At 44.1% G+C, this 18,659-nt stretch overlaps 2 protein-coding genes across 6 annotated transcripts in view; both read left to right on the top strand.

The window, feature by feature from the left end:
- LOC123376107 (cytochrome P450 4B1-like) overlaps window positions 1-2,893 on the top strand; it is a 28,288-nt gene extending 25,395 nt beyond the window's left edge. The window contains exons 11-12 of the mRNA XM_045027851.1: window positions 1,082-1,164; window positions 1,861-2,893. Coding sequence (XP_044883786.1) covers window positions 1,082-1,164; window positions 1,861-2,029 — 252 coding nt within the window. The 3' untranslated portion in view covers window positions 2,030-2,893. The remainder of the gene's footprint in view (window positions 1-1,081; window positions 1,165-1,860) is intronic.
- Window positions 2,894-9,765: 6,872 nt separating this feature from the next.
- LOC123376104 (cytochrome P450 4B1-like) overlaps window positions 9,766-18,659 on the top strand; it is a 48,334-nt gene continuing 39,440 nt past the window's right edge. Inside the window, exons 1-6 of one of the 5 annotated variants that reach the window (XM_045027847.1) lie at window positions 9,766-10,025; window positions 13,826-13,967; window positions 14,953-15,052; window positions 15,507-15,551; window positions 17,224-17,351; window positions 17,810-17,934. In XM_045027847.1, coding sequence (XP_044883782.1) covers window positions 13,941-13,967; window positions 14,953-15,052; window positions 15,507-15,551; window positions 17,224-17,351; window positions 17,810-17,934 — 425 coding nt within the window. In that variant the 5' untranslated portion in view covers window positions 9,766-10,025; window positions 13,826-13,940. Of the gene's footprint in view, window positions 10,026-11,526; window positions 11,856-13,825; window positions 13,968-14,952; window positions 15,053-15,506; window positions 15,552-17,223; window positions 17,352-17,809; window positions 17,935-18,659 lie in introns of those variants that run through there. The other 4 variants (XM_045027846.1, XM_045027848.1, XM_045027843.1 and 1 more) reach the window with 4 other exon arrangements.

Consider the following 18,659-nt stretch of genomic DNA (forward strand, 5'->3'; position numbering starts at 1 on the left):
GGCACCGGGGTTTGTTGCAGGGTTTGGTTCCTGGGTTGGTGTTTTTTTGCGTGGTGTGTAGTTACTGGTGAGTATTTGCTTCAGGTTGGGGGGCTGTCTGTAACAGACCTAAAAGTGGCAATTCTGCAACAACAAAACTTCAAAAACAGACTCCAACGTGAAGCTGCAGAACTGGAATTAATTTGCAAACTGGACACCATCAAATTAGGCCTGAATAAAGACTGGAAGTGGTTGGGTCATTACAAAACCTAAACCTAATTTCCCCCATACTAATTTCCCTCTACTGTTTCTCACACCTTCTTGTCAACTGTTTGAAATGGGCCACTCTCATTACCACTACAAAAGTGATTTTTCCTCCCTTGGTATCCTACTGTTAATTGAATTGTCTTGTTAGACTGACCTCACACTTGGTAAGGCAACTCCCATCTTTTCATGTATTTATACCTGCTCTTGTATTTTCCACTTCATGCATCCGATGAAGTGGGTTCTAGCCCACAAAAGCTTATGCCCAAATAAATGTGTTAGTCTGTAAGGTGCCACAAGGACTCCTTGTTGTTTTTGCTTATACAGACTAACACGGCTATCACTCTGAAACCAATAGAAAAGTACTGGCAACAATGCACTGGATATATGGTTTTAGGATGAATATTTATTTCAATGCCCCATCCCACAAAAAAATATTGACTGCCGTGGTGAGGTACATTCAAAAACATTAAAGTGAGTTGAATTTATTATTATTATTAACTAGCTAGCTAAGTTACTGGTTTTTTTCAGTGTGGAAAATGGTGGTTATTTTGCAGGTTGAATGATGACTGAATGACATAACCCCCACCCCTCGCCAATGTCCGTCACTCAGTCCGTTAATTTTGTCAAGTGTCCGTCGTGCAACATGGTGCTGCCTACCCCAAATGCAAGTCAGTGCAGAATGGGGCCCAATTGTACCCTCAGTTACAGAGGAGATGGGGGATCATCTAACTAGCCGAGGGAAGAGATGGGACCTTGCTGTGTGAACACAGTTGCCAAACCCAGCGGTAGCTTTGTCACTAAATGTCTTTAGAGTACAAGTGATCTTTTCTTCCAGGTGTTTGACCCCATGAGATTTTCACAAGACAACTTGTCTGATCAGCATTCCTTCGCCTTTATGCCCTTTGCTGCTGGACCACGGTGACGTATTAATTAATTAATTGTGTGAAACCTACAGCCAGAAAACTGAAAACCACAATGAGAGGAGAGAAAATTATCTCGTGTACCTCTAATTGTTCTCAGAAGTGATGATTATGATAGATTGTCCTTTAGTGCTTGATCCCAAGTCCATTGACTATAAAGATATTATTTTCATTACAGTGGTACCTAGAGGCACTAACCAATATTATGGGGCCCCACTGTGCTAGGACCTGTACATACACATAGAAAGAGACAGGGTAACCATGAGACTGTGTTAGACATTCCCCTCTCTGCCCAAACGGCAGAAGCTACTCATCTGTTACAATCCCACTTAAAGAGCCCAGGTATTTATCTCAAGATGTATCAGCTCATGCTTTTAGCTCTGGGTGTCCCTGAGTCAATTCCCGATGTGTCAGTCAAGGTGGCGGCCATCACAGTAGACCCTGCCTGGAAGAGTTTACAATCAAAATAGTCAAAGGCTTGGAGGTGAAACTGGGGTACAGAACAGGGACGTGACTTGCCCAGGGTCATATGGCAGGTCAGTGGCAGAATCAGTAATGGAACTCAGGTCCCCTTGACTCCCAGTCCACTAGAGCAGCTTCCTCTCTTTACACTCCGGCAGGTTTGGTTCAGACCATTAATGACTTAGCCCATAAATCTCCCTTACAGGCTGAGTATTTTTCCTTCTCTTCTCAGGAACTGCATCGGGCAGCAGTTTGCCATGACTGAGTTGAAAGTGGCTCTTGCCCTAACCCTCCTCCGCTTCGAACTCTCACCTGACCTGACTACACCTCCTAATGAAGTAACTGAGCTTATCCTGCGCTCCAGGACTGGAATACACTTGCATTTAAAGAAACTTTCCTAATATCTTTGCTATTTCATGCTGAAACTATCTTTGATATTTTTTCTTCAGCAAAGCTTGCAAGTCACAAGACTTTCTAAGTAGATTTGCTCATCTTAAATATGAGGAATCTGAAGAAGTGGGTATTCACCCACGAAAGCTCATGCTGCAAAACGTCTGTTAGTCTATAAGGTGCCACAGGATTCTTTGCTGCTTGTACTAGTGTGTGGGAGGGTAGAGACATTCTTTAAGGGTGAGGCTGGGTGGAGACTTTCTTATGGGGCCTGATCGTCAGCCACTGTAAAGTGACATAGCTTCATTGACTTGGAGTTATGCCAAAATACACCAGCTGAGAATTTGGTCAATGATGCTTATAGATTAGCCATACACAGAGACATGAACGAAAGTACAACAGGAAATCACTGGTTTTGAAATCCAGTACAGTGAGGGCATAATTATATTCTGTATAGAGAAACTTTTCTCTCTTTTGGCTTTTCCAGTGCCCTTTGTCTATTCCTTCTGTCCCACCTTACAAAGCAATGAGGATCTTAATATTATGTCTCCCAGTGTAGGAGGGGGGAGTATTTTCCTCTTCGCATTAGGAGGTGAGCTTCCCATTAATCTTTGAGCTAAGACGGAAAAACTGGTGGGAGCAAGATTTTCCTGTTAAATGCAATCTGATTTAATCAACGGTAAAAGCCAGATTTTGATCCATTGATCTCAGTGCCGTTGCTCTGGGTTTGAAACAGAGAACAGGGTTTGTGCGTTATAAAAGTTGCTTGTGGAGATCCATATTTACTCAATCGGATGCAGTTTTATCAGGAATGGATCTGTTAATGCCTTCTGTAGTTGAACCCCTTAATAAAGAGTTGTGGTGTTTTTTAAATACTCAAATACTTGTCCAGGTTTTGTTGAGAGCATTTCAATAAACACATTAATAATCTTCAACCACTCAGTGACATATTCTGGAATGTAAAATGCTGAGATGTTTGCTGTACCCAGGGGCTACCCATGAGGTGACAACTTGATTCAGGTCAGTAGATTTTTCTGGAAGCAAAACCCTGCGTTGTTAGGGGAGCAGGACAACAAAGCAACATCAATTATCAAAACCCAAGTTTGGAAAAAACATTATAAACATCAGGGTTGAAACCTGTGTGTCAGGTATGGCCAGCTGTGTGGGTTGAGCCAGAAATGACCAATGAGTGTCCTAAGCAAGCAATAAATTAATTTAATGATGGGTGAGTTTTACATCCAAGTCCATGTTGACATGGATTCTGAATTCTCCCTGAACAATGAGTTTGGAGAATTTCAACACCAGTATAGAGGACAATGCTTCCATCTTGTTTGCACCATTATGGAGAAAGCTACCTGAGTCCCAGACTCATGCCTGATCCACTGAAGCAAGGTGCCTATGCCAAACAGAATGGGACTTTTCAGAAGTACCTAGGTGATTTACAAGCACAAGTCCCATAGAAAATCAGTACCACTTGGCCTCTTAAGTTACTTAAAAGGAACATAAAAGGATAAATGGACACAAATCAGATATTAGGAATGGCAATACACAAAAACCTGTAGGAGAACACTTCAATCTCCCTGGACACACAATAGCAGATTTAAAGGTAGCCATCCTGCAGCAAAAAAACTTCAGGACCAGACTTCAAAGAGAAACTGCTGAGCTTCAGTTCATCTGCAAATCTGACACCATCAGCTCAGGATTAAACAAAGACTGTGAATGGCTAGCCAACTACAAAAGCAGTTTCTCCTCCCTTGGTATTCACACCTCAACTGCTAGAAGAGGGCCTCATCCTCCCTGATTGAATTAACCTCATTATCTCTAGCCTGATTCTTGCTTGCATATTTATACCTGCCTCTGGAAATTTCCACTACATGCATCTGATGAAGTGGGTATTCACCCACGAAAGCTCATGCTCCAATATGTCTGTTAGTCTATAAGGTGCCACAGGACTCTTTGCTGCTTTTAAGTTACTTAGACACTTCGGAAAACCTCACCCACAATCTCTTTCTGTCTCATTTTTCCTATATTTAAAGAGGGCTAACAATAATTGTGAACTATCCCATGGCTCTTTTGCTTACCTCTGCAAGATCCTCCTACAATAATGTTTAATACACCTGTTGAAGTTTAAGGACTGGGACTTTCTTCCAGCATTTCTTTACTTCATGGTCTAATTTCAGTCCATTATGCAGACCCAGTAGCCTCTCCATGCTTAAAATTGCAACCAGGATCCTATTCCACATTTTGCCAATGGTCCAGCTAGTCCAGTATTTGGACTCCCACACTAGCTAGTACCTGCTTCTATGTAGAAACCCTACAGTAGGCAGCTATGGAGCAGCATAAACCAAACTATGCTGGGAGTGAGGTAATTTGCTCCCCAGGACAGGGGTGTGAAATACAATAGGCTTAATTTTGATTGAATAATGCTGTCAAAATAGTCAGCGCATTAGCTCTGCAGACACAGCTCTGATAATTCTTCTGAGTGATTAACCCAAAATATGAAAATAGGAAGTGGGCTTGGGGCCAAGTCTATTAATTTTTATTTATCATCTTTGTAGTTATTCCCCTTCCCGTATGGGAGTAGCTATGTTAGTATAGAGTAGCCTTATACTGATATGACTGTACCTGACACTGGGGGGGGGGCGCTATTTCACTCTATGTGGTTTTCAAATAACATACCCCTTTTCCCGAATAATGTTGTTTACTGCATACCCTCATCTGAGGTATGGTCATAATATACCTATGATTAGATTACCAAGTTTTACCAAATAAAATCATTGTCTGCCATTATAGGATTTTTCTTCCCTAACCCCAGGTTGAAAAACACTGCTTGCCAGCATAGTCAAAGCAGTACAACTTTCTTACAACTTGTGTATGCAAGTCCCGCCACAGGGCAGAAATCTGTGTGGCAGAACCCGTATCTCAAATGTTCAGTGAGCAATTTCATTGACATGAGAGATCTGCTCTGTTTGTCCAGATTCAAGTGTGAAACCTATTACCAACTTAGATCTATCTCAGTTATCTTGAGATTTCACAGCTATGTCACTGATGCACACATTAAATAGCGAGTATTAAACAAATTCTAATCTAATCTTGTTAGCACTTTAGGTTTCCAAATATAAGTTGAGCAGGATTCAGGCTCTCAGATCTGTTCTATGGATCTCATGAGAAACTGACACTCCTGCTGTATCCTAATGTGATGTCCTAAATCCCTCTAGGGTCTGGAAAGCTGAAATAGTATCATTTGTACTACAGTAGTGCCAAGAGGCCCCTGCTGAGATAGGGGCCCGATTGGGGCCCAGGTGCTGTAGAAACATAGTGTTATGGTAAAAAACTTCCCAACAGGAGGTGCTTCCAATTGTGTATTGGAAGTTAGACTACTGCTTGAAGATCCAGGAAACTCTAGTTATGTCTCTAACCCAGACATCTCCAGGTGTGGTGATCTGCCCCATCTAGTGGCACCAAGACCACTTAGAGCGGGATTAATGAGTCTGCTCTATAGCCTTAGCTAGCAGCTATATGGCTTTTAGCTCATGCATTTAGCTCCAGAGGTTCCAGGTTCAATCCCACCTGCCAACAACCAGGGTCTATCGGTATTACAAGTGCTGAAAGCCCCGCGGCATGGCTGCGGCTAGCCTGGGTCAGCTGACTCAGGCTGGGGGCATGTGTTGGGCTATAAAACTGTAGTGTAGATGTTTGGTCTCAGGCTAGAGCCTGGGCTTTGAGACCTCATGAAGGGGGAGGGTCTTGCAGCCCAAGCTGTAGCCTGACACCAAATATCTATACTTCATCTTTTAGCCCCACAACAAAAGCCCACATCACCTGACCCAGGCTCTGAAATGTGGAGTGGTGGGTTTTTTATTGCAATATAAATATACACTCAATGTGGAGGAAGGAATACAGCCAGAATGTTGCACAGTCCTGGCTCTATCTCTTTATGTTCACACACCAATCCTGGGTGTCAGGTTTGTGTCAGCTCCTGCAGGTCCATGAAATCAGAAACCAAGAATAATGGGAGGAGGGGAGAATGCTCCAGAGAAAACAATAAATGTGGCTGCATATCAGGTTCCTGTCCATAGCGGATGGACATGAAAACGGATGTATTTAGCAATTGGACATTATTTGGAAGGGAAGCCTGCAAAATTGCAATGGACAGGATAAAAAGGAAAAGAAAATAAGAACAGTCACACAATTATCTGTAATGGAGAAAAACTGCCACATGCTCCAGCAGCATTTGGATATATCAGCAGCAGACCAGGAGGACCCCTGTAAAATCCTAGAACACTCTCTCATGGTTCAAGACTAACTATACCTTTGACCTCGGTTTCTCTGTGGGCACCTGTTCAAGTGACTGGCCCTGCGCCTTCATTTTTCTCAGAGTGGACTCCCATGAGTGACCCCGCTTTTAGCCTGGATCTTGAGGCTGCAGCACTCATACACCAACTGTGATTACTTCATTGTCCTGATTGCATTTGGCCACCTGCATGGATTCCCTTCAGCATCTGTGACCAGTAGGTGATACAGAGATTGCAAACAGCTTCTTCAAAGCAAAGACTCTTCCCTCAAGAGTTGGGTAGGCTCAACTTTTCATAGGCACACACCCTGCTTCCAGGGACCTGCGTTCTGTCTGCTTTCCTGCAATCCCTGCCTTTTCCCATCTGATCAGCAGATCTGTGCTTTTTAACAACGTAACGGTTCCGAAGTTCTTTGTTTGAGCCCAGCCCTCATCTCTGAGCTGGCCCCTGGTTGAAGTCTGGCTCCCTCTGCCCTGCTCCCTGGCCGAACAGAGCTCTGGATCTGCTGGGGCAGCACAATGCCCCGGCCAAAAGACAGGTACTTGTGCCTCCCCTGGCACATGCCCGTTCCTCCCCAGGGAAGTGCAACCCATAATGAGAACCTCTGGTTCCAGACCCATGGTGCATACACTGCTGCTTATTTACATGACATTGTCACTTATAGCCAAGACTGTTGTTAAGCATATAAAGTAATAACAGGTCACCAAAACTGTGCATCTCTCTGCCAGGATGTAAATTCAGCACTTTAAGTGGACCCAATGGCTGCACATTTACATACGAAGTCACACGTTAATGAAGAGAGGTGAAGTCAGCAAAAAATGAGCACACAGGAGAAAAACAAGCCCTGGAGGGTTATACTGTGTAGGAGTAAAGACAATGAACTTTGGGTGTATTTCTAAAAGGCAAAGAAGGCATCATGGTATCCTACGGTTAGGAAGTAAATGGATAGCATATGTGCATTCATGAACACGGGATCTCTTCCTGCCTTGATTGAAAATGTTGCAGAGGACTTGGAGTGTACTAACCACTTTAGACATGCAGTTAAGTTTTGTCTCTAGAAAGCATGTTATGATTTTGTTTTATATGTAACCATCTGTTTCCAATATTCTTATTCATTATTCCTGAATCTCTATACTTTGATCATAAACTTATTCTCATTTTCACTATAAATATATCTCAGTGCTGTAATATTAAGCAAAACATTGGTCTTGAGCTGAATTTTACAAGCTGGTCTGAACTGTTTCTTTGGTCAAGCAGACCTGATAGTATTCAGTGGAGAAGAGGCTGGACACTGCAGGGAATTCTCAGAGCGTGCTTGGGCATGGGTGTGTGCCATTCGCTAACCTGCACAAAGGGAATGAAGCCTGTGGGGTCTGCAAGGTCGTGCTTGCGCTGCCAGAGGCGGTTGGTTTCAGGGAACGGAAGCACGGACAAGACTGCATCATGCTAAGGGCATGTAGCAGTGAGGTGTTTTCAACCCTGGGTACCCCTGCAGAGCATCACAAATACATAATATGCTTGATTTGCGGCTGCATCCAGAGCCCACTGAAGTCAGTGGGAAAACTCCCATTGACTTCAGTGAGGGCTGGATCAGCCCCTAAGTACAAATTTATTTTAAATCCATGTAAAGGTTATAAAAGGTTATACTGCACTTTCACCTCTTACTGGGGTCAAGGCAGGGGTAATGGTAAAATTCTATGGCCTTTGTTATACATGTAACCCATTCCTGGGGCATCCTGGCCCTCACTGGTGGTGGAGTCCCTTGTTCCACCCTCCTCAGGATCTCTCTGACCTCCACCCTCACCCAACAGGCCCTGGGTTCCCAACAATTAGTGCTTCCACCTAGTGGCCAGGTATACAAAGGACTAACAACCCCTTGACTGCTAGGACATGAATTAACTAGTACATGGAAGCACAGTCCACATAAAAAAAAAACCAATTTAATCCCCAGATAGGAGCAAGGTAAGCTAAAACAAGGGGATGAGAACAGGGAAAGGACTCAGAGATGTAAATAAACAAGGACCTAACCCATCTTGCAATAACTCCTGAAAACCAACAACAAAAATCAGTGTGGTCCTTATACCAGACGTTATAGGCAGTACAAAGGGCTGGTTCAAATGTCTAAGGTTCCTTCTGAAAATTTAACAAACAACAATGGCTCACATCCCTGCCCAGAAATCTAGGAAAACTACATACCCCCTGAGGTGCCCCTGACAAGCAATACTTCTAACAAACACTGAGTCCATTGTACAAAACAAAGAAAACATTGGCAGAATTCCGGCAGGTCTATCTCCAGCCCTAGTGGAAAGCGCTGCCAGATCTGGTCCGGGAGCTATACCACTTCGCCCAGCTGAACTGATCTCATTGCTGGGTAGCAGGGACCTCATAAGAGTTCCTCAGCTCACCTGCCTCAATAACACCTCTGTGTCTGCCACTGTCTGCAAAGCCATGTCTTCTTCATGAAAGCTACCTCTCCACCACTCTTCAGAGACATCAGTGAAATAGCACTGGGCACAATTCTTGCCACCAGAGATAGCATTGCCACCTAAGATAGCAGCTCCTCCTCCTTCTCTCATATTGTCGGGGCTCCAGTACCCAGCCTTGCCAGACTGCAGTGATGGTTTGGATGACCCATAATTGCATAGTTGATGCAGCTCTCCTGTTCTTTTGTTACCCACAGGGATAACAGTGTTTTATTACCCCCAAATTTAAAATTTAACTGAATTTTGACCACAGTTCTCCATCCTGTCATTTCCCTTAGCTCACCAAGAAATGCCAGCAGACAACTCCCTCCCCTATAAAACTTCTGTCATTTGGAGCTCTCAGCAGCTCTGGGGCACCATGACAGGATTCACTCACCAGAGCGGCAGCTCCTGCTGGCCATCTTGGGGATTAGCTCTCTCAGCCCTCTTCTGGTCAGGCCTCTCCCGCCGCCTTCTCTGCCATAGAGTCCTCTTCATGACCTGACCCTCCGTCCAGACCACCATCCACGTTTTCCCCCTTCTGGGGGGAGGAGGGAAGTATCTCCCAGCTCTATAGTCCAGCCACTTCCCTAGTGGCGAGTCGGGGGGAACCGGGCGCATCCACTACTCTGGGTCCCAGCCCAGGGACCCTGTAGATAGCAGTCTCCTGCTGCCTCTCCTTAACTTCTCCGACAATACTGCTTCAATTCTCTTGGCCACTTCCCGGCAGCCAGAGCACCTTCTTCACCCTCTTCTCAGGACCTCCAGCCAGCACTTCCCAGCAGCCAGCCAGCCAGCTCCCCGGTCCCTGACAGCAACTGCTCTATCCAAGGTGCTACCTTCTTACTGCCTGCTAGGAACACAGTCCTCTCTCCTTGGGCTCCCGGCAGCAACTGACTAGGGTTGGGCTCTGCCCTGCGGCTCTTCTTATATGTGAGTCCTCCGGGCCTTGATTGGCTGCTCCATGCAGCCGCTCTCTCTTATTGGCTGCTTTTAACCTCTTCTTTTCCTGTGTTATTACCAGAGAAAATTCTCCAGTTTCTACTGAATAAGCAAAAGTCACTCCACTCTGAGATGGACGCTGCGGACCCTGAGCATGCGCTGAGGTGAAGGTCATCAGTGAGCATGTGCAAGATTGACCGCTACTGAGTGACAGAGGGGAGAGGCAGTTAAGCCTCCAGCTGGTCAGAACCCGCTCATACCGGTCACAACTTGTTTTAGAGGGCAGAGCTGTCAATCCGAATTCTGAGGTAACGGTCAAGACGGAGCATGTGCGAGTGAGGAACCTGTAGCTCGGAACAGGGAGCTATATAAAGGAAGAGCTGGATGGTGTCCCAGGCAGGATCGAGTCCTGGTGGCCAGTGCAGTGGGGTCTCTGTGGGGTTTCCACTCCCACAGTTCTTGCATCTTCTGGGGACTCGGCCTCTCTTGTGGATCGGGGGGCTCTGGGTCGGCTTCAGACCTTGTGACCAAGAGAGTAAAAATGGCTGCCTCTCTGGTGGCTGTGGAGAGAAACAACCAACCGTTTCTCCCTCAGGCTCTCCGCTCCTTCCCCCCAGTCACACAGTCCCCCCCCCACCCCCACCCCGAGCCCTGTGAAGCCTCTTCAGGGACCTGCCGTTGGGGCCACCCAGCATTGCCAATCAGGCGTGTCTTCCTGCCGCAGGCCGGGTGTCTCCCTCCAGCACAGCCAAACCAGGCAGTCTCAGAGACAGTCCCAGTTTATGCCTCTGTGCTACTTTCTGTAGGAGCAGCACCTCTAAAGCTCCCAAACTGGCAGGGGCTACATACAGGAGGGAAGACTTAGGGTGACCAGACAGCAAGTGCAAAAAATCGGGACAGGGGTGGGGGGGGTAATAGGTACCTATATAAGAAAAAGTCCCCAAAATTGGGACTGTCCTTATAAAATTGGGACATCTGGTCACCCAAGGCAGACTAGATGATCTAATGGTCCCTGCTGCCCTTAGAATCTCCTAATCTACCCTGTCTGTCGCCTGATTTTTAAGAGCTGAACTCACTGGGGCTGCTAATGGTTCTACCATTTTGTAAATCTGCTCCATTTGTGAATCAGGATAGCTGCAGTGGAGGATCTAGTTCATAGTGTTTACTATAGAGACAAGGTGGGTGAGGTAATCTCTTTTATTGAATCAACTTCTGTTGGTGACAGAGAGACAAGCTTTCAAGCTTACACAAAGCTCTCCTTCAGGTGTGGGAAATACACTCCAAGTGTCACAGCTAAATACAAGGTAGAACAGATGGTTTAGCATAAGGAGTTAACACTATTTCAAGGTGATGTGGCCCTTTAACACCTCTCCAGTTATAGGGGCAAAAAAGCTGGGGGGGCAGGGACTTAATGGGTTATAGAGTGTTATAATAAGCCATAAATCCAGTGTCTCTATTCAGTCCATACTACTCTAACTTTCCTAAACACTAAAAATCCTGGGACCAACATGGCTACACTTTGCATGCACGATTTATGCTGCCATGCAGAGCTATTTGGGGTGCGTTTTTTGATATGTTTATGTTCAGAGGCAGAGATAAATGATTACTCCTACCTCACCTACATAGCTACCCAGAGCTTTATTGGCTATACAATTATCCAGCTTGTTTTGCATGAATTAGAGTCAGACACAAGTTTCCCACAACATGCTCATTGCCTTCTAGAGCTATTCTTTCAGCAAACTTCACCCACGGTTGTTCTGATTTGGGCAGTAATTGTAATCCATTTGAAAAGCAGCTGAAAGTCTAATCTTTGCAGTCCAGTGTGATAAGAGTGTGTCTGACTCTGTGCACACAGTAAGTACAGAGTGCAGCAGAGGCTGACAGGGTTGGGGCTTTTTTATACAGTGCCTGCCAATGAGGGCAGCCTCATGAAATCTGTACTGGAGACAGTAATGAACCCTTCTGGGGCATGGCTGAACGGAGCTGTCTCCCAGATGTTTCACCTGACGGCTGTGGTGTGCCTTGCTTGTGTGGTTCTGAAAGCAATCCAGCTGTACCGGAGGAAGCAGAAACTGCTCAAAATCTTTAAAAGTTTCCCAGGACCTCCCACCCACTGGCTGTATGGCCACCTTCAAATGGTAAAGTAGCAACTGGGACTGTAGCGTGTGTGTGTGTGTGTGTGAACAGTAAGGTAGCAATTGGGATTGTACTATGTCATAGACCTACCTCAACTATTAGGGCACTTGGCTTCCTTGTTTACATAAGTACAAAGTTTCTTTACTTTCCTCTACCCTCCCACTAATAGGAGTCTATTGTCACGTTTGCTAGGGAGAGGTCACAGGCTTTCTGTGGTTAAGGCAGAGACTTGTTTTCTCCTATTAAACCCTCCAGAACAGGCCAGTTCAGATTCTGCATGCATGCTCTGTGGCCTGCAGAGAGATTTTCACTCTCTTTCAAGTCACGAGCACATGGCTCAGAACAAAGAGAGGTGTCTGGCAATGTTTTGAAAATTCTCCCAAGTCATAAGTATAGCTTGTCCTGGGCCGCTTCTGATGAGTTCTAGGTCCTGTGAGATAGGAAAAGGCACATCTGTGAAGTTTTTCATGGGTGCATTAGGAACATCAGAATATCCCATCAGGCTCTTTGGGAAACAGCCAGGAAGGCAAAACAACCACTGGAGATATGACACCTCCCAACAGTGCTTAATTTGTAATGAAAGAGGTGCCAGGGCTCAAGCAATGTTTTTTTTTGTTCATAACTGATGCAGCAAGCCCAGAGGTGCCAGGGCTCTGAACTGCCAAGCCTAGAGGCACAAATTAAGCACTGCCATCCAGTACACACTTCTGTGTGGCTGAGAGACAATGCCTGAGCTGGGGGAGTCTTGAGGAAGTTAAGGCTTCCATCACAGGATGGGAAGCCTTTAGGTAGGCTAGACATTCACATGGACTATTGCTTTAAAATCCTGGCCATGTTATGTTATGCTTTATTCCTGCTGTTAAAATTAAACTACACATTGGTTTAAGCAGGCTGTCTGGTCACTAGTTCTCAAATGGAAGAACTTGCGGTTGCCAAAACCAGTGGCATCTGCATGGCTGATCCACAAGGTGCTGTAACCTAGAATCCAATTTAAAAGTGGGAGAACTGTTGGCATTCAGAGTTCTCCTTTTCGGAGTGAGGGGACCGGTTGAAGGAGGGATTCCTTAAGCAACGCTTAACTGTGTGGGCTACTTCTTATGGTTTCCCATGGCTTTGTCCTCATTCATTCACGTCTACTGGCCTTTCTAATAAACAGGGGGGATCTCTGCACTTGGAGTGACTTGAAAAGCTTGTACAAGGGCAACTCTACAAAAATACAAACATGCATTCCTGCCTAGGCCTGTTAGCTATTGCCTCATCTGACTCCTCCAGTCCCCTGACTGTAGCAAGACTCTTCCCCATTCAGAGTGTGCTGCTAAAGATCTCTCTTGAACTACATCTCCCTTTAACAATGCAGCTTCAACAAGACAAAAACCTAGACAACCTTCACACAAGTTGTCAGTCACAGCTGGGTCTGCGCTTAAATCCCAGGTGCTGGTGTAAATGGGCATCGCTCCAGTGCCTTCAGTTGAGCTATTGCAGTTTCCATCAGCTGAGGATCTGGCCCTGAATGCCCATTTGAGCTAAATTCTAGATGTGCTACATGGGAGAACTCAGACAGAAAGCTCAAAGGCCCAGGACAGACTCAGCCAGGTGTTCTGTGGGGATGGGATGAGGAAACATAATGGGAGGTGGAGGTCAGGGTCCAGATGGGTATCTGAAGGCAGAACAGGGAGAATGGGACTGGGCTGAAAGAGGAATTGCTTAAATAACAACTGTCTGGGCCACTTCTTATGATTTCCCCTGGCCTTACCCACATTCACCCACCTTAATCTGCCTTTCTAACAAACAGGGCACCTCTGCACTTCAAGTGATGTTAAAAGCCTAATCAATAGCACTACTAAAATGCATACATGTACGCATACTTAGCCTATTAACTATTGTCTTATCTAACTCCCTGGACTGTTCCTCATTCAGATAGTGCTGCTAAATATCTGTCATGAACTACATCTACCTTTAATTTACAACACAGCTTCAACAAGAGGATGAACTAGACAATACAGCGTCCTGGGCAGAACAATACCCACACTGTCACCCCGTGTGGTTTGGCGGTTTCTTAGGATTCTTGTGCATCAACCACCCTGAATATGCTAAGGCGGTCTACAGCAGAGGAGGTAAAGATACTGCATCTTGTGATGTCCTGTCCCTCTAAATGTTTAAGTACTCCCTGCTTTCCAGTGCTATGCCCCTCACTTTCTTGTTAGTTTCAGTTTTTCAGCTAGAACAATAAAGCAAGCACAGCACAAAGCTGTGTTTCTAGCAGCTCCCACTGTGTTTATCTCCTTCTCTGCTGGGTCCAAAAATATAACCCCTCTTATATCTGAGTGCTAGTGATATCATTCCATACTGCAAATGCCACTGAATGCTATTATCTGTAAAGCAGAGGTCTCAGAAATGGACATGAAAAGCATCTATTCAAAGAAAATGCCATTGTTTTAAGATGGAAAGTGGCACAGAATGAAATCAGTGTATTTTGTGAGCATTTTGATCAACTGTTTTCAATACTCACACAGAAAATGATCGTTCTCCATCTGAAGAGCAATTAATAAGTGCTGAAGCCCAAGCACTGAACGCAATTTACGCCAGCTACACAGGGTCTGCAATTATTTATGCCTGCAACTTTGTGGGTGGAAAAAAGTAGACCTATTTAGACCAGTCTGAAAATGCAGCTGTTAATGTCCATTTCAATCTGTATTGCCCACACTCCAGAAAGGTTATTGGCTCATTGCACATACCTGGAAAATGACAGGTTGTGTTCACTAGAGCTGTAGCCTCTTCCTCGATGGGCCAGGCCTGCTCAGCTGAAAGCACCACTACACTTGACTTATGTTTTTTTCAGTGCAGATGGGACTTGAGTTAGGGGCAACACTCAAGTTATAACTCAACCTAAGGCTGCACTGAAGATAAAGCCTGAATTAAGTAATGGTATTAAAAAATCTCTGTAGTTATTACACATAAAGAGAATCAGAGGCTAATGAGTCAATATTCCTAAACAAAAGAGCAAGTCTGAGCAGGCACAAACGAAAATGCAGACTAGGAGATGATGTATTTATTGGAAGGGGTTTTAAGCATAACTATACCAATTTGGTCTTTCCCCAGTGCTCTGATACTATGGTGATGGGAATGAATCTGGATAGATGGATGAATGAAGGAGAAGAGCATGCTCTAAATAGAGAGAATTGTGGTCACCTTTTTTTTAGTAAGGCTCTATTTATAAATAGTCAATGATTAGAAAGAATTGATGTATTAGAAAATGGCTTGTCAATTGCTATAGAGGAGTCCAAGAGGTCAGTAGGTTGCTTAGAGCCATCTATTGTGCCTTTTTATGATGCAGCTATAACCCCCTATAACAACACCTATTACTCCTCTCTGTTACACGCTTACAATATCTGTCAGACATTTATTAACACTTTAGAATCTATGAACGGAACCTTGATATAAAATGTCAGAGTTTTCCTGTATGGAGATTGTCCTTCCCAATACAGATTTTTCTACTAACAAGAGCATGATTAAAGCTTAGAAGTAATTCTAATAATTGTTTGACTAACATAGGACCAGATTTTGATGCCTTAGTCACCATGAGTAGCAACTTATTCACCTTCGGTATCATTTTACCCTAATAATATATTTCTCTTCTCTATTGAATTCTACAGACCCTAAGTCTCTTGTGACATACAGTTTCCTGGTTCCCTGGATTGGTTTGTACTATCATATTTCATTCTCATTTACCTCATGTAACAGTATTGCTGGTGGTATTCATGAGGGAAGCAGCACCATTTGTTGTGCCACATAGATACAGAGCGATAGCATTTAATAGCTAACACAAAAACGACTGTGACAGTAACTGGAAAGGTGGGACTGAAATGCAGGAAAGTGGGGAAATCCGAGTTCAGATTGAGAAATGGAGGTTAAGCTCCAACCCTTTACTCATGTCATCATTGTAACTAGATATTTCGGAGGTTTAATTTCAGAGCACATTAGATACAATATTTTACACATGATATTAAGTGGTAATATGTGAAAAACATAAACAAGTATCAGATCATTTTTGAGCTTTAACCTTGAATTTCTGGATTGAAATTAGACCTGGTTAAACGTTTTGGTACATAACGTTTTCTCCTCAAAAAATATGGCTTTGTTGAAACTGAAATGTGTGTGGAAAAATATCAATTCTGACACAACTGTTCAGCTTTCAGCAGGAAATTTCTCGATGAAAAATGTTGTGTTTTGTCTTAAAATATCATTTTGTTTTGGTTGTTTTAGTTGAAACAAAATGACATTTTAAGTCTAAACAAATTGAAAGCTTGCATTTAATTACAGAAAGGTTGATTCAAAATGAATTTTGGTTTGGTTCCCACAGGAAAACAGAAAATTGTTGATTAAAAATTTTCAAACAAAGATTTTTCTTTTGAAATTTCTCACAGGGGAAAAAAATATTGGTTCTCCAAAAAGCTCATAGTGAAATCAAAGATGTTTAATGATGTCACTCAGCAAAAGAAGTACACAGTGTCAACACAGTGTCAACCTGTGGAACTCATTGCCAGGATAAGTTGTGAAGACTAAAAGTCTAACTGGGTTCAAAAAAGAAATAGATAAGCTCATGGAGGATAGGTCCATCAATGGCTAATAACAAAGATGATCAGGGATGCAACCCCATGTTCTTGGTGTCCCTCACCTCTGACTGCCAGAAGACGGGAGCAGATGACATTGTCATTCCATAATTGCCCTGTTCTGTTCATAGCCTCTGAAGCACCTGGCATTGACCACTGCTGGAAGACAGGGTACTGGGCTAGATTAGTGGCTCTCAACCTTGCCAGACTACTGTACCCCTTTCAGGAGTCTGACTTGTCTTGCATATCCCCAAGTTTCACCTCACTTCAAAACTACTTGCTTACAAAATCAGACATAAAAATACAAGTGTCACAGCACTTACTGAGAAATTGCTGACTTTCACATTTTTACCATATAATTATGAAATAAATCATTTGGAATATAAATATTGTACTTACATTTCAGTGTATAGTATATAAAGCAGTATAAACAAGTCATTGTATTAAATTTTAGTTTGCACTGACTTCACTAGTTCTTTTTATGTAGCCTGTTGTAAAACTAGGCAAATATCTAGATGAGTTGATGAGACCTCTGTGTACCCCTGGTTGAGAACCACTGGGCTAGATGGACCAGTGGTCTGACCCAGTATGGATGTTCTTATGTTCTAAAGAAAAATTCTCATGTTTCTGATGAATACACTGGATAGAACTGAGCAGATATTCATTCATATTATGGCTGGATTGTATCATGGCACCTGAAATGATCGATTGCTTAGTAGGAAGTAATCTAACCAGCTTTTTGCACTGTGCTCCTCCATAGGGCAAGGATTGTTGATCTTAAATGGGCCAAAGTGGTTCCAGCATCGGAGGCTGCTGACACCAGGGTTTCACTATGATATTTTGAAACCTTACGTGACCATGATGGCAGATTCTGTCCACGTGATGCTGGTAGGAACAGCTGTTGGCACTGTCATGAGTTCAAACCTCCTAGTGCTCCTTCCTGATTTAAGAAACTTTACCTAGTAGATTAGAAAGATTTAAAAACATTGAGAATGTTCTCCCTGGTGCATGCTGGGTCGGTTCCCAGCGCTGCAGCAGTGTAGCACAGTGAACAGAAAAGAGCCCATGCTAACCCATTGCACATCTCCACAGAGTGACCTGTGATGACTTGGCAGACAATGAGCCCTCTTAAAGGTGCTCCTGCCATCTCTCAGCCTCCCATGCAACCCAGGGTTTAATCTCAAGACTGTCAGTGTAACTGGCTGGACTGTTAAAGATCACAGCCACCTGCTCACAGGTCCAACATCCCCAGATGCAGGAGGTGGCCCAGACCCAAGTGAATGGCTGTAACCAGGATTCTGTACTGCCAAGAAAATGTCTCCCTTCTCATTACTCTTTTCCAATAGGATAAATGGGAACAGCTGATCACACAGGATAAGTCAGTGGAGCTCTTTGAACATGTCAGCTTGATGACTCTCGACAGCATCATGAAATCTGCCTTCAGTTACCAGAGCAACTGCCAGACTGACAGGTCAGTACAGGCTGGTGTCAAATCCTGATGAAAAGTCCTTGTTGGCCTTAAATGACTTTAAATTCAGTGCGGTGCAATTGTATCCGAACTGGGAACTACACAGATGTGATAGAAGTAGTGGATGCATTAGCCTATTGATCTTCATGTCACTAACACAGGGGAATATTGGGATCTGGGTTGCTGGGACCCACTTCACCACCTCTTACAGCCTGCCTCAGGAGCTAGACGTGCTGGTGTCTTTTAAATGCAGAAGCTACTAATTTATTGATGCCACCAGCTGATCTTTATGAGAATTCGCAGTGGTTTGGTGGGGATGGTTACAAAAGTGAGATTGTTGTTGTTGAACTGAGACAAGGGGCATTGTTTCAAGGCAAACCAAGAAAGCTGCTTCCTATACAGTCAATCGTATTATACAGCTATTCAGATCTAAGAGTAGCTAAAATCATAATGAGTCTGATCTGGAGGTGCTGGAACTAGGGGTTCTGGAGGTGCTCCTGCACGCGCTGGCTTGAAGTGGTTTCCATTATATGCAGGGTTTACAGTTTGGTTCAATGGCTCTCAGCACCCCCACTGTACAAATTGTTCCAGCACCCCTGGTCTGATTTTGCTCTGGTGAAGTTAGTGGGGGGGTTGCTATGGAATTCAATGGGATCGAGATCAGCCCTAAGTTTTCATGTGTCTAGTGACTTTTGGTTCCTCAATGTCACAACCCAAAAGCCTGAACT

Source organism: Mauremys mutica, chromosome 8, assembly GCF_020497125.1.
Source record: "Mauremys mutica isolate MM-2020 ecotype Southern chromosome 8, ASM2049712v1, whole genome shotgun sequence".
NCBI lineage: Eukaryota > Metazoa > Chordata > Testudines > Geoemydidae > Mauremys > Mauremys mutica.